General features: G+C 48.8%; 2 protein-coding genes across 2 annotated transcripts; both read right to left on the reverse strand.

The window, feature by feature from the left end:
* Window positions 1-974: 974 nt before the first annotated feature.
* dennd5b (DENN/MADD domain containing 5B) lies at window positions 975-9,764 on the reverse strand. The gene is made up of 21 exons (XM_068739131.1): window positions 9,632-9,764; window positions 8,310-8,419; window positions 7,179-7,887; window positions 6,885-7,072; window positions 5,834-6,331; window positions 5,480-5,711; window positions 5,102-5,252; window positions 4,610-4,700; window positions 4,408-4,527; window positions 4,184-4,336; window positions 4,014-4,092; window positions 3,862-3,937; window positions 3,630-3,758; window positions 3,407-3,528; window positions 3,171-3,316; window positions 2,941-3,059; window positions 2,500-2,684; window positions 2,288-2,370; window positions 1,876-2,002; window positions 1,532-1,706; window positions 975-1,382 (listed from the first exon to the last, which is right to left on the reverse strand). Exons 1-21 carry the CDS (start codon window positions 9,762-9,764, stop codon window positions 1,199-1,201), a joined length of 3,810 nt encoding a protein of 1,269 aa, XP_068595232.1. The 3' UTR covers window positions 975-1,198.
* Window positions 9,765-11,800: 2,036 nt separating this feature from the next.
* Window positions 11,801-13,653, reverse strand: armc10 (armadillo repeat containing 10). Its single transcript, XM_068739772.1, has 6 exons — window positions 13,392-13,653; window positions 12,991-13,136; window positions 12,724-12,858; window positions 12,467-12,643; window positions 12,313-12,384; window positions 11,801-12,194 (listed from the first exon to the last, which is right to left on the reverse strand). The coding sequence occupies exons 1-6, from the start codon at window positions 13,651-13,653 to the stop codon at window positions 11,943-11,945; spliced, it is 1,044 nt and encodes a 347-aa protein (XP_068595873.1). The 3' UTR covers window positions 11,801-11,942.
* Between the last annotated feature and the right edge of the window lie 2,412 nt (window positions 13,654-16,065).

Genomic DNA, 16,065 nt, shown 5'->3' on the forward strand with positions numbered 1-16,065 from the left:
ACCCAAACGTTCCTGTATTCTTCATCCGCTTTGTGGTCGGGGATAATCAGCTTCTCTCATAGGACACAAGTCCAACACGGCGTCTATCGGGTTAGTTTGCATTTTCAATAAAAATCCTATAAAAGTAAAGTGAACTATTTCGGGATAGCAGAAACAATGACACTTAAACATGCCAGTTATTAACTTTAATCTTTGACAGCACATTTCATAAATAACAATTCATTATTGCTTTCTCTGACCTGTATTTAATAGAGACTTGGTCATCGTAGCTTACAGAGTTCTTGCAGGGCAGTGCAGCGGTTTCTTAATTCTTAATCAACATAACACGAAGCATTTCTAAGAACCGGTGCTCCTCCTATTGTCTGAAGACAACGGAATAGAGACAAACATGACTATTATTCATTTGATAAGAAGAACGTGTCCATAATGGACTCCCACGTTTTACACACACACACAAATAAGTTGCTTTTACACAGAAAATATGCCACGAATTCATTACGCCATAAGAAAAGGGAACAATTCTGTTGAAGGTCTAATGAACCAAATATTCACAATGAAAGAGGAAAAAGGATTTCAAAGACTGTTTGAACAGACACGCGTTTCTATATCTGCCATATCGCTGCAGTGTCTGACTGCAAGTTGAAATAAACTGGGAGAAACCGATAACAAGATGCTGCACAGTGTATACCTTAATAATATATCATTTTCTAACAGTATGAGATCATTGTCTTCTCGAGTATTATATCAATGCGGTCGGGAAACATGTTTCTATCATTAGGCCTGAGGTTCCAGATCACAGCAAACCAAGACGCAAAACAAACAGAGTTCGGCCATGCATGTGCTCGTCTTAAAATCCAAGCAGCAGGAGAAGAGAAGTTATCGTCATCATACAGGTACACGAGCGGATATCAGCTGTCAAAATATCTACTGGGAATGAGTCTATTTCTCCTTTGGGAAACAGAACTTCACATTGTAAACAAGAGTAGGGGGGGGGGGGGGGGGGTCGGACTGTTTCCTGAAGCAAATACAGTAAATAAGACCTTCACATCCGTACCGCATTTGGAGCTTGAGCTGCTGGTGACTTCATTTAGTCAAAGGTCTTGTTTTTATGATAAAATAATTCCTTTTCCCACAGATGGAAAGATGAATTTTTAAATACGTCGGCTCTGCTGCTGAAGTCCGTTATCTTCTGTCAGGGTCAGAGGTGAACTCCTTTGATGAGCGCCGTCTCCAGGGCGATGGTAAACTCATTGAGTGAGTGTAGGATGCGGCAGAGGGAGCCTACAGCAGCACGGTCCCGCAGCAGAGCCCCTTCATCGTACGATCGCGCTGCCAGGGGCAACTCAGCCAGCAAGCTGAGCCACTGAGGGAGCAGCCGGTCCCTGCAAAGGGGCGCATAGCGGATCCACAAACATTCAGCTCACTGTGTGTTTCTATAATTCTATATAAGCAATAAAAACGTAATTGTGGAAATCATATCTTTACATATAGCAATTTTAAATACATATATTTTTTTAATATATCCTCTCACCTAAGTCCCAAGCAGATGAAGAGCTGGAACTTGCCCTCTTTTCCGATGTTTCGAGGCGATGCATTGATGGCGTTGACGTAGTTGCACAGTGAATCACAGGGCGAACCTTTCGGCGACGTCGATCCGAGCAGATCGCCCCTCTGATCAGCCGTTTCCACGGAAGCCGCCGCCTTCTCTGTGGGACACAGTCGGCCTAGATGTTAATGCATCACTTATTGAATCACAAACAATATGAGAAAGTAATTCAGTGGAGAGAGAGAGAGAGAAAAAACACACATCAGTCGTGTTTTGTTGCATGCAATTCAGATTCACACCACTAGATGGAGACGAGCAATGGTGCTTACCAACGAAGTCCCACACAAAGACATTTCTCTGGAAAAGACGGTTAGTTCTGAACCCGTCGAGGAGGAACTTCTCCAAAGCGGTCACCAGACCTCCTTCACCACATAACAGCACCGTCAGGTTCCCCCTCTGGGATGAGGCAAGAAATGGGAACAGATTTAATAAAAGCGCTGCAGACAAGGAGCTCATCTTCTTAGATCCAGATTACCAGAGATTCTACCAGAAAGAACCGGCACAAATGTAAACTGAAGTGATCCATCAAGTCTATTCAGAGCTTTCAACTTGTCGAGATAACAGAGGCCATTCTGATGAGAAAAACGGGGCCCAGGCCGGAGGAGCAAGTAATGAACCGGACTTAGAATGTAACATTCATTAGAGTGAGACGACTGGACTGGGAGACAATATAACAAATACCTCTTGCTCAGGTTTGTGGAAGTGTTTAACAAGGTTATTTGCCGCCTCCCTCAAGTCCTCTTCTACTTCAACGGGCAGCATTCCTGACAGGATAAAGCGAGTCCAGTTCAAAACAGAAACATAAGGGACAACAAGAGCATAATTACAGCGTTATTACGGTGAGCATGCTGACAAGTAGGTCAGCTATTGTACAAGAAAGCGTCAGCACGTACGGCTTCGGATGCCGAAGGATCCCAGCACTGTTCGCACACTCTGGGAAGGAGAGGCCAGTTCCGGAGGCGTCCCAGCCCCCCTCCCAGGGTCCTCCTCTCCACCGGGGGACATCAACTGAGCAAGAAGGACTCTCTCCAAGCTGCCATCACCCACGCCTTTCCCTAGCCATCGGCCACATGGGAACCTGAAGGCGTTATAAAATGCATCCTTAAAACAAGCGATGTGTTTTTATATGATGAAAACACATCGAGTTGAATACTTGGCTGTCCAACTTTCACAATGACGGATTTAAAACTTACTCCAGATAAATCCATCACTAATGTCCATGTTATATTATTAAAGCGTCATAACGCTCCTTTTTGTCTTCTCAGACATCCATTGTTTGACAGTCAGGATGATCCCAATGTAAAAGAGACAGAAGGTTCATGTTGGACTCTTACTTGTAGGTGTGTCCAGTGATCTCATTAGAGACCATCACACAGTCTATCAGACACTTGGCCAGCAAGCCAGAGTTCTCCTGCCCCAACTCCAGAGTGCTCAGCCGGCCCAGGTTCCTGCACTAAAATGAAAAGCATAAATCATAAACCACAAATCAGAGTTGACGTTCTGAGTCTGCGTCTCTCTCATCTCTCAGGTATGACATTAACTTAAAGCTGATGAGTGTGCGAACCTGGAAAAAAATCTCTTGTGTATTCTTCGATATTTGTCTCAGTCCTGAATCGCCCAGTTCTCCCGACACACACACCCAGGGGTTAACAGTTGTCATGGCAATGCTCAACTTCTTCATGGGTATGATAACCACACGGTACGGAATACCTGGACGGACGAAAGCCACGGCATTTACTCCATTTACTCGTGCAGTATTCGCCCAACACTGACTGGATTGTCACCGTTTACAGGACTTACTGACGGAAGTGAAGACCTGTGTGAAGCAGAGGTAATCCACCGTGTTGAGGGAGAGCAGGTGGAACAATAGCTGCTCCCGTTCCTCCTCACAGAGCAGGAACGCATGCGGCTTATAGAGCTGCCTGTGAGTGGACACGTTCAGGAGTCAAGAGAGACGAAACGGCAACATTCAAATGAAGAAGAGGTCTGCTTGTGTTCAGGTGGGTGTCGAGTGAACTATGACCTGAGCAGATCCTGGTTTGTAACGAGCTCTTTCAGGTGCTGGGACAGCATTTTCTTCTCCAGAGCCAGGTGGATCCAGGCCCGAGCTTGACCCACCTCCGACAGACCTTCGCTCATAGTCTGAATAAATCTGCAGTGAAAAACACACAGATTGACCTCATTTTAAAATATTGGTTATTTAAAAATGGAAATAAAGCAGCACAGATCTATTTCAACATGTTTGCGCTCATCACCTCATGTCGTGTGTTAAAGATCCTCTCAGAACCACGGCGCCGACACCGAACGTTTGGTGGTCCGAACCATTAGACTCTGGAAAGACAGCAAGATAAATGCATTATTTGACAAATAAACATGACAAAGTGATAGAGTCAGGTTCGGCTCTGACCTGGAGAGTCAGCTGGTGTTTCTGTCTTCCCCTGGGCTGCCTGGTAATGAAGCAGATGGGACCAAAGAGCAGACTTCCCCTGTTCAGAGGAACCAGACCTGTCAGTAGTCTGCCTTTGCATCCAGGCATCTTTGTGTCTGCATTTCATAGGTCACGTGTTTGTGCCTGACCCGTTTCAGCTGCAGGCCGTGCCCCCAGGTTCTCTCCAACAGATCACACAGTCCGTGAATGAGGGTTTTCTCCAGAAGGCCCGTGATGTTGGCTTCTCCTTGACCCAGTTCCACACTCTCCTTCCCGATCCTCTCCATCAGCATCCGTTTGGTCTAAAAACAAAGAGAAAAATAAAAAGCCAGAGAATATTCCTGTTGCATCAACCCGAAACAAGAGGTCTCACCTTCAGACGACACTCGCTCAGCAGCCCATAGACGAAGTCTTTGTGGGTCCGGCTGACGGCTTGAGGAGACGGGTCAAGCAGCTTAGACTGGCAAAGCATCTTCCGTGCAAATGTGTGCTTCTGTTTAATGAAGACAAAGCAGCGAATAAGGCACAGCCTTCCGAAGACTGCGGCGTTTTCCTGCGTCTACACGTGAACGCACGTGTCTTTGTCCACTGTCCACTCCCGAGTGCTCGGCCACCGTCGATCTTTTGTGTTCAGCCCTGCGAGGCGCTGTAACCCGACTGGACCACCTGCAAAGCACACATAATATTAAAGTGGTAGTTTGTGATTCGCTTTACCCAACAACTGATAACTGCGCTTGTAAACACTTTCAACCATCATCAATAACATTTAGCTCTTTCAACCACGCGTTAATTTCTGTTGGATAATCGTCCAATTTGTTCAAACAATTACTTCAACTGTTTGTGAATTACTTTAGCAAAGCTCGACGCATCTATTTACGCTGCCCACCTGAACCAAAACTTTAAACCCTTATTTGGATGTTAATCCCGTTCATAAAGTATGTAGACGTAATGGATCAATCATGAATGTGTAATCCAATTACGTAGTTGGCCTGTACAGAACTGCCATGATGAGGGATCCCCATTCTAATTTTGTCTCTCAGGATAACGGCCCAAAACAAAAAGCTCACTTCTTGGCGTTCTGTCCCTGTGCGAGAACATCAGCCTGCAGTTTAGGGAAGTAACCCTGCTGGTGACGACCCTGGCCAATCCTCATGTCCAGCAGATGGGGGTGTATGGCTGTGTGGTCAGCCTTCAGCAGCCGGCGCTCGATGGCCTGAGCTGCAAAGACAAACAAGGCAATGATGAGAGAAGCAACCTGGAAAGACGGTCCCGCCATTAAACCGCTCTGGCATAGCTTGGTGCTACTTTACCAAAAACAAACAGTATTCCCTTCACTCTTAGGGGAAAACACCTAAAAATGGTGGAGACTTGGAAGTTGTCTTTAAAACAAACAAAAAACATTGATTGATCAGAATCCTGTGAACTGGACTGAATGCTCGGAGTACCTGACTCATAGAGCGAGGTGCATTTCCTGTAGCAACAGTTACGGGAGTCCTCTTCGTCGGCGTCATGCAGTCGCTCTCTCTCCAGACGACTGTCAAACAGCTGCTGCAGCGGATCCCTGTCCGCCCAACGAGACAACGCCTTCGCATCCACAAAAGAAGAAAACATGGCCGTCTCCAGGAACCGGGACACAAAACCCAAGTGTGTCGCAGGCTGGACCGAGAGGAAGGAACCCTGAAACATTGAGGAGCACTTAAATGCATTCATCATAATCAGGGTGACTTAAAGAGCACAGGACATGTTTTACAGGAAATGGTAGAAACAAGGTACAAATATTGTTGAATTACTTGAATTACCTTGTCAAAGCTGCACGTCCCCTCTCGGTTGCTCAACCAGGAATCGAAATCGAGTGCACTGTGGATGACAAAGTCCTCATACCTGCCAAACATGGCAGCAAACCGTCCAGCGAACACCTCCCTCAGCTGAACGTTCAGTTTGGCAGCTTTCAGTTTTTCCTCTTCCTCCTCAAACACGTGTTCCAAAGTCTTCCCTCCAGCGGATATTTTTCCAACTCCGCACCTCTGCGCCAGAGCCTGCAGCCGCTCCAGCACCGCCAGCTCCTCGCCACCGAGGTTCCCGTTCCTGCTGTCCTCCATCAGATCTTCCAGCACCAGGCGACTCAGCTGAGGGGAGGAGGAGGTGTGCTTGGCGAGCACACCGCCCTGGGAAGCGAGCCCAAAACGCAACAGAACCTCGTTTAGTTCTTGGATCAGCTCGACCTGGTCTGGAAACATGGGAAGGTCCTCGGGGGCGTCGACATAGTGGTTATCAATGTCCACAAAGCACAGGTTGGCCTGTTAAAGAAGGAAAAGAGATTTACAAACCTCCATTAAGTCACTCCTCCATCGCTTGATCCCGACAGGATGTCAAGGTTTACATTCTATCAGTAGATGCATGGCATTTCACCAGGCCAGGCCCGGAGCACACTGCAGAGCTGACCCCAGTCAGCAGCACGCCCTTCACCAGTGACCTCCGGTGACCTCTGTCTGCAGCTTCATCCTACCATTTAATGTCTCCCATCATAGTTTCTTTTCACGATCTCTGGACAGATCAAAGGTCATGAACATTTTCTAACATATTTGTGCGTCATTAAAATGCTCACCACAAAGGAACTTGCAGAACTCGAGAAATATCTGCTGATCCATAACATTGAATTTGATTAAGTGAGTCCAATTATTATTCTTTGCGCTGCATCTTTGCTTCCCTGCCCCGCCCCCGAGCCGTCATTCCTTCTCGGACAATGTTCCTAACAAAGTGACACGTCCACGTAGCGTGACGCGAATGAAATGAATCGTCTCAGCTCAACGGGCCGGGGGCAGTAAAATGCTGACGTGTTTATTAGTGCACCTCGTGTGGGAGGCCGAGAGAGGATCGCTGAGCCCCTTCTCGCCACTGGATACCCATCAGGAACGGCACCGGAGCATCCAGGAGGTGATGTAGGGCTGCAGGAACAATGGGCAGGTAGATGTGCTGCCACTGGAATGGGAATAGCAAGGTGGCCACGCCCTCGGCCACCGTCATCAAACGCTGGTAGTCTGCGCAGGTGACAGGGGTAGTTAGCAAAAACCAATCACCTGCAGTATTAGTATTCATGGAATTGATTTCATCTCAAATATTCCGGTAACTGAACCGCATAGTTACCATGAGAGCAAAGTAGGACTTGTGTCTCCAGGAGGGCGCAGGTAAGCAGCCGCACCACGTTGTCCACGCCGAGCAGAGAGAACGCCTCTCCGAGCGGATACTCCCCCATCGGCAGCTCCCCTGCCCCAGGCCTCTGGCACAGGATGGGCCCCTGCACGCCGTGAAACCTCAGCGACCTCCCAGGGGGCGGCAGCGGTACCTCATACAAGATATTATGGATGTAGCTCTCCAGAGGGAGGGGCGGGGCTGCGGGTGATGTCACGGCCTGGTGCAGCTGAGACAGAAACTGTCGAGAAGCTTGAAGGAAGGGAAGCGGCGTGAGGAGACAGATGGCTTTGGACACGTACAGGGTGTCCTGCGCGGGATCGAAGGAGCCGACGCAGCCGAGGCAAGCGGCCGCCCCGGCCAGAGACTCGGCATCCGACTCGTCCAAGCTATGTGCAAGCGAGTCCATACTGGAAGTTGAGGGTGAGGATGCAGAGGAAGAGGAAGAGGGAGAAGAGGACGACGCTGAATGTTGCTCCATGTGGTGCATCCGATAGAGAGTCTGCATGGCCGTGATGATCTGAGCACCGGTCACCTCCTCATAGAAAGTCTGGACAAATCCGTAGGAGCCCGAGCCATCATCAGAAGACAAGGTGAACGAGTGAAACTGAGGATCCAGCCGGTCTGTCTGCGTGCGGAAGGAGAGACCCTTCGGCATGCAGAGCTGAGGATGAGGAGGGGAAAGAATAAAATGCATACAAATGGGGGAAAACAGCAACTAATGATAGTAAAAATAAAGAGATGACACTCGTATACTGAAATTAGCCTTTTGGCTAATTCTGTCACATTTACAGAAATGTTTATTAATGTGCGCTGTCCCTGTTAAATAAACGAATAAACGAATAAGTAAATAAATAAATGCTGTAGCTGTTTCAGGCACAACGTAAATACAGCCATAATGGAAACGTTAGAACAAACTAAATCTACTTCCATTAGTCGAACAATAAATATTCTTTCCTGGTCTTTTGTCATTTGCTGAAATATTAATTTAACACTAATTGAAGTGCCACAACAAATAGTGCATCTTGTCCTTGTTTATCATTGAATAGCAGTGAGGAGGAGCGCGTCCATAATGCAGGCGCTCACCATGTTGACAGCTTCCTGGTTGAAGGGGCTCCTGTCTGTGGTTTGGGGATAATGCACCAGAACCTTTGACTTGAAGCACCGTTGAACGGGGCTCTGCCCGAGGGCCTCGCCTGAGAAGCAGACAGGAACGCAGAAGGAAAGCCATGGAATGGCAACATCACATTAATGTCTAGTGAAAAGGACCGAGAAGAAGAAGCAGCTTCGAGTACTGAGAAAGCTCGTCTGAAAACAGGCTGAAAAAAAAACACAAAGTCATTCTGCAGCAAAGAGAGGAAGAAAATCCTTCCGAAGGTTATGTAACCGTTAGCACGAATCAGTGCACGAATCAGTGCACGAATCAGTGCACGAATCAGTGCACGATCCAGTGCATGATTCAGTGCATGATTCAGGGCACTGAAACCTCAGTCATTCATTCAGTCATCCATTCATTGTGCCAGCTGGCAGCGTCACTATTGAGAAGCCAACAAGAGCAGCTTGTTTCTGATGGCGTCCAGAGATGACGCACAGAAAGAGACGCCGTGTGACGTCGCCGCACGCCTTACGAGGCCGCGGCGCACAAAAACAAACGCCGCTCGGTGCAGAAGATGAGCTCCTGTTACATAAGCAGGTCCCGAAGCGGCCATCAGAGGTCGGTTAGTTAGAGCAGGAACCGACCGCTCCAGAGCCATCAAACAGAGCTCGTCTGAACACTTACTATCCCGCAATGTTAGAAATGCACTCGAGGTTTTAAAAAGGGGAAATAAACCGGAGCTTTGGCCGTCTTTGCCGTGAGGTTCTGCATGAGCTGCAGCGTTCATGTTCCTGAGCACAAACAGAGCAGAAAGAGACGGAACCATTCGACACACAACAGCTGTCAGCACATCTGGGGACAACAAAGGGCAGGTGTGGCCTCAGCCTGCGATGACAATGACTCCCCTTTAAGCGTGAAACACTGCCTGATGATGATGATGATGATGATGATGATGCTGTTTTTCTTCCTCCACCTTGGCCTTTCTTTGCTTTGTCCCTAACGGAGCTGATTCTGCATGTTTCAGCAGATCATTAGAAATATAATGACATTAAATCTGCTAGAACAAATTCAGGGTTTATTTATTATTATTATTATTATTGGCCGCAAACAAAAACAATCTTTCGGCAGCACTAATACATTCTAAAAATAGAATGTAAGAATCCTTCCGGTAAAATGCTAAATTCAGATTAAATTAAACGCACAAGCTGCTCCCAGATTTCCTGCCTGTCTTTGAACGAGAAATGAAGCTGATGACGTCACATCGGCCACCGTGGACCGATAAATGCGTGTCGTGGAGAACGGACTCGTCTACCTGCTCCGTCGTCCGGCTCCAAGCCCGTGTCCGTGTCCAGTCCACACGCAACGAAGTAGTGGGCGAAGCGGCACGACGCCGCTCCGGGGGCCGCTCCGGGGGCCGCTCCGGCGGCCGCTGCGCTCCCGTTCATCCTCCGCGCGTAACTGCCGTGAGAGCGCTTATCTGATGCTGCTCATGCCCGATGAGGCTGATCCGAGATGTTTAACTGGTCCCAGATCGGTGCGCACCCACTGATGATGCGCGCCGTGACGGATGGAGCGGAGCGCACGGCGATCTCCCGAGGGTCATCCAGTTTAAAGAGGGGGGGGGGGCTTTAGAACGGAAGGGGGAGGAGACAAAGACCTGAACGCACCACCGCCATCATCATCATCATCATCATCATCTTCACCCACAGGGCAGAAATCACCATTTATTACTCCAACCTGCAGATTATGATGCGCAGACATGCCGGATTTAATTTAGGCTGTAAAACAAGTTTTTATTTATTTATTATTAGAAATAAACAAATATACAAGCTGTTTTAAAATATATAAAAAAATATTAAAATCCTGCATAAATCAGAAACAGGGACGAGCAGACGGACTCTGGGGAATAATGACTAAAGGGATAGTTTACTGCAAATATAAAACGTTCATTCAATAATTTACTAATTATAACCATCTTAAGTCTAAAATGTTCTTTTTCTTGATTTAACAGGGACGACGCACATTAACAATGAACACTGCTATAAATGTGTTTAATAGATTATTTCTCATCTTTAGACAGAAGCTACATTCACTCTAAAACATGGAAAACAAGGTTAGAAATAAATAAAATAAAAGGAGGAAATGAATCTGGTTTTATTTTGAAGCTGAAATGTGTTTTCTGCTCTGAAGGTGACATTACCTGAGAGGTCCGGGGGCCGTACATCCCATTATCCTCATCAATCAGCAGCACGGCACACATTTATTTCACAAAGAGCATTTATTAAACACAATACAAACACTAACTTTATTAAATAAATACAATCTGGGCGAAGAGTAAATCAGCTTCCTGCCGTTTCTGTTCTGTAAACCGTATCGCCTGAGATATTTAGGATTTGGGTTCAACAAATCTCGACTGGCTACGTTCTCCAGCCACAGCTCTTCGTCGTGGCAGTTTCTCTAGAGAGAAGGAAGTGCCCTGCGGCTCTTTGAAGGTCAATCATCTCTAAACTTAAAAGGTGTGATTTTATATACGCTAGTGAAGGAGTGTCTGGGAGGTCTACGTCGGGATGCGAGCTGAAGCTGTGCGGGCCGGGAGGTCTACGTCGGGATTCGAGCTGAAGCCGTGCGGCGTGGGAGGTCTCCGTCGGGATTCGAGCTGAAGCCGTGCAGCGTGGGAGGTCTCCGTCGGGATTCGAGCTGAAGCCGTGCGGGCCGGGAGGTCTACGTCGGGATTCGAGCTGACGCCGTGCGGGCCGGGAGGTCTACGTCGGGATGCGAGCTGAAGCCGTGCGGGCCGGGAGGTCTACGTCGGGATTCGAGCTGACGCCGTGCGGGCCGGGAGGTCTACGTCGGGATTCGAGCTGACGCCGTGCGGGCCGGGAGGTCTACGTCGGGATTCGAGCTGACGCCGTGCGGGCCGGGAGGTCTCCGTCGGGATTCGAGCTGAAGCCGTGCGTGCCGGGAGGTCTACGTCGGGATTCGAGCTGAAGCCGTGCGGGCCGGGAGGTCTCCGTCGGGATTCGAGCTGAAGCCGTGCGTGCCGGGAGGTCTCCGTCGGGATTCGAGCTGAAGCCGTGCGGGCCGGGAGGTCTCCGTCGGGATTCGAGCTGACGCCGTGCGGGCCGGGAGGTCTACGTCGGGATTCGAGCTGAAGCCGTGCGGGCCGGGAGGTCTCCGTCGGGATTCGAGCTGAAGCCGTGCGTGCCGGGAGGTCTCCGTCGGGATTCGAGCTGAAGCCGTGCGGGCCGGGAGGTCTACGTCGGGATTCGAGCTGAAGCCGTGCGTGCCGGGAGGTCTCCGTCGGGATTCGAGCTGAAGCCGTGCGGGCCGGGAGGTCTCCGTCGGGATTCGAGCTGAAGCCGTGCGTGCCGGGAGGTCTCCGTCGGGATTCGAGCTGAAGCCGTGCGGGCCGGGAGGTCTCCGTCGGGATTCGAGCTGAAGCCGTGCGGGCCGGGAGGTCTCCGTCGGGATTCGAGCTGAAGCCGTGCGGGCCGGGAGGTCTCCGTCGGGATTCGAGCTGAAGCCGTGCGGGCCGGGAGGTCTACGTCGGGATTCGAGCTGAAGCCGTGCGGGCCGGGAGGTCTACGTCGGGATTCGAGCTGAAGCCGTGCGGGCCGGGAGGTCTACGTCGGGATTCGAGCCAGCTGGGCCTGGATCTCCCCATCGGGGTGTGAAAGCAGCTGGACCAGCCTGCTGTGGAGCTGGGAGGACTCGTCCAGCAGGACCCGGAAGAGGCAGTCCTGCTTCCGCCTGAGCTCGTCGGCCACCTGGGCGGAGGGTCTCCACGCCTTTAAGTTCCCCGCAAACGTCAGCAGGCGCAGCAGCACGGCGGGGGCCGTCCGGGAATCAAACAGCAGCACGACGGAAGCCGGCGCCTGCAGCGAACGCCAGGAGAGGAATGTCTGACAGCGAGCTAAGCTAGCTGCCGCGCCGCGCGCTAAACGAAAGCTACATTTACAGAAAGGCGAGCCGATTGCGTCCCTTCAGTCCTACCTGAGCTTGAACGATGTCGTCCATCATGTCTGGATTAGATGACAGATTCACCAGAACCTTCAAGGCCTGAACCTGAAAAGCAAATATTCATTCGGGGTCCAGCAGCCGTAACTAGCGGTTACGAGATTTCACAGAGATCCACGGAGACGCTGACCTGTAACGCTTCGCTGCTCACGACCAGCAGAGAGAGCAGAAGCGTGACTGAACCCTTGAGCAAGCGTTGATGCGTATCTGTGGCCGACAGGTTGGTCAGCAGCCTGAGGGCACCAAGCTGAAGGTCGGAGTTCACCGGCGACACCTCAATCAGCTCGAGCACTTGAGGAACATGAACCTGTGAGACGAGTAAACGCGTCTGACAGAAGACACGTCTAAATGTTGTCTGTCCTTCCCGTGCAGCGCACGACGGCGCACCTTTATCTGTTCCTGGTTCGCGATGTTCATACACAGATTGTTTAACGCGTTCAGAGTCTGCACTTTGACCTCGGGGCCAGGATCAGCGAGGAAAGCAGCAATTATACGAATCCCTTCAAGCTCTCTTATTAGATTCTGGGGGACAGATAAAAGGAGACATGAACATATGAGAGATACAAGGAACACGATGCAGGAGAGGAATCGCTGACAATACAAGTTTAGCTTCCATCGCTAACGGAAACGGTTCTAAAGACGCTTTTGTTGCACCTGATTGACAGAGAAAGCAGCGGCGTTGGCCAACGTGAGGAGGATCCGACATCGGTCGGACGCATCGCCGGCGCTCTGCAGACACGAAAGCATCGTCTTCAAGTGGTGAGGCTCCAGGTTCCCAGGAGACTCGTGGACAACGTCCCCTACGGAGCAAAAAGAACGATTAGAAATATGAGCTCCGTAACCCAACGACTATTATACATGATACGAGACGTGCTGCAGTTCATTGATTGATTCATTAATGATCCTCCTTTGGGAGCCAGAGGAAGGGACAAAGTCAACCGGACTTCCAGAACTGGAGAAGGCAAAAAAATGTCTTCAAACTTGTCCTCCAAGTCCAGGTGACTTGATCCAGTTAGCTGCGGGCTGTTGGGCCTTCTGGGCTCCGCGGCTCTTACCCGAGGCAGCACCAGCACCGGTTCTGGGGCAGATCACGTCCAGTCCCGACACTTTGGCCAGCAGGCTGCCTCGCTGCATGCTAGCTTCGCTGGGCGGAGGGGTCTCGAGCCCGGGACATTCGCCGGGGACACTTTTCTTGTTTCTTTTGAAGCTTCCGCCTTTGATGAGTTTGTATATCCCGTAGGAGGCTCCAGCTCCGGCCACAATCCCGATCAGTGCTTTCATGCCTCCGAGCTTGGGAAGAACACTTCCATCACCCATGTTGTTGCTAACTTTAGCTAGCCTCTGCTAACGTTACGACTTGACGCACGAGCTAGCTTCAATGGCTTCTTAGTTAGCTAGCTTCAATGGCGTCTTAGCTAGCTAGCTTCAATGGCGTCTTAGCTAGCTAGCTTCAATGGCTTCTTAGTTAGCTAGCTTCAATGGCGTCTTAGTTAGCTAGCTTCAATGGCGTCTTAGCTAGCTAGCCTCAATGGCTTCTTAGTTAGCCAGCTTCAATGGCGTCTTAGTTAGCTAGCTAGCTGGCTTCAATGGCTTCTTAGTTAGCTAGCTTCAATGGCGTCTTAGCTAGCTAGCTTCAATGGCTTCTTAGTTAGCTAGCTTCAATGGCTTCTTAGTTAGCTAGCTTCAATGGCGTCTTAGTTAGCTAGCTAGCTAGCTTCAATGGCTTCTTAGTTAGCTAGCGCTGACGCCACCGTAAAGCCCACCCGAACTAAATACGCACAGATCAAATGCATCGTTCGTTCTGACAAAGGAAGAAGTTCGCCGCCATTCCACAACTGTCAACAGCGTTACGTCGAGATTGTTGCCAGTTTGGACTGTAAAGTGGACCATCTGGCCTGTAGAACATTAGAACGTTCAAATCCTTAATTTATAGTAGTACAATATTTACAACTTCAATTAATAATAGCTTAGAGAAACGAACAGTGGAAAACGCTTCGGATTAGTCAGAGAATCATTAAAATAGTGGTCCGTTGGACATTACTGGTCACGTATTGTAAAACTAAAAAACCGTCGGATCTGGCAACCCGGCGGGATTTCAGAGTGGCCGACCAAATCTATCGCTGCGTGATGAGAGAGTAAAACTCACGTAAATAAACAGCATTAATAGTAACAGAGGAAGCATTAAATCATACACAGTACTCTTTGATGTTATAAGTGAGAAGAATTTTACGACTTAACTCAAGACATATGCGATACAAGGCTTTAGTCACAGTTTTTAGATTTAGTATGAAGGATTCCTGTCCACTTATATTCCAAATCAGTAGATGGTGGTAAAGCAACCACAACGTCGTTTTCGAAGCGTCAAAAAGGATAAAAGAAGATGATTTAATATTTTTAAAATTCGATTTCTTTGACAGAATGCTTTGTTCAATACGCCTTGCCTGTCGTGTCCCAATGATCCAATGCTGCTGCATTCTTCCAAGGGCATAACAATGTGCAGGTTGTACAGAAAGACCTGCTTTCAGGTGACGTTCCTCCACATGGACACTTGGTGGCGCACTTTCTCAAGTTTTTGTAGCTGCATCTTCTCAGGCTGCATTGCACACCCATTTTCATTAGCAGCTTTGTCCTGAGCCGGCTGCTTTGCTGCATAATGGCTCATTGACAGAGATATTTTGCTCCTTTCATAGCTTTTTCTGGACTTTCCACTGAAAGAAAACGCCTCTCTCAACAATAAGCCACTGGATATTCCCTTCAAATAGTGGAGTTTGAAAATGTCACTTCTTGGAATTATGAAGGAGATTTTCATTATTTCTATGAAATGTTTTATTGCAGGGAAACTGGTGTCCTCTGTAGTTTTCTTTTGTGCTCCCTCCCTCAAAGGCCAAAGGGATGCTGATAGCCAGAACCTTTTCGGCACCCTGACAGCGCTTTGCTTCACACCACGTTTGCATCCTCACGGTTTTCATTAAGCTTCTTTATTTTAGTTACCTAAATGGAATTTATTTGGCAGATGACAGCTTAAAGTTAAAAGCGGTGAAACTGATCCAGAAAAATATAAAATGTTGAAACATTTATGATGCCGAGGGGGCGTGATCAGATGTAACTGTAAGCAGACACTGGATTGTCATTGTCCACACCCTGCTGAGGACATTCTGTTTCACAGGTTAGCTTTCACCGGCCCAAAACTCCATCTTGGGCTTGTGTGAAGTTAAGTTTTGATTTGTAGCCAGAGAAAACATTTATCCCGGTTTAGAAGTGTGTCCAACACGTGTCATTTCTTCCCCACTCGTATGACTCATTTCATCCCCTGCACCTTCCAGTCTCAGACGCTCAGGCTTGGCTCTACGTCCATGAGCTAAATTTGTCTTGTGATTCTGCTCTATTTAAATGTATTGAACGTTTTAAGGTCATATATGTTACGTAAAGCTCCCTGTAAAGTGACTGCCACTGTAAACATGCCTTCTCTCACACACACACGCACACACACACACACACACACGCACACACACTCACACACGTCCCGATATGTACTGTTTCGCCGTCGGTTATGTTTGGCAGCAGCAGAGGTGGGAGTGAAACCTACAACCTTGACGCCCACCAATCATTTCTTAAACTGGTCATGTGACATCATACCCTAATGCATGACCAAACATCGATCATGCGATCATAATCGCCTTATTGATTAAGTGTGTTGCTTACGTTCCCACATCATTTGACTGAGTCTTG

The sequence above is a fragment of the Brachionichthys hirsutus genome, chromosome 5 (assembly GCF_040956055.1).
Source record: "Brachionichthys hirsutus isolate HB-005 chromosome 5, CSIRO-AGI_Bhir_v1, whole genome shotgun sequence".
Lineage (NCBI taxonomy): Eukaryota > Metazoa > Chordata > Actinopteri > Lophiiformes > Brachionichthyidae > Brachionichthys > Brachionichthys hirsutus.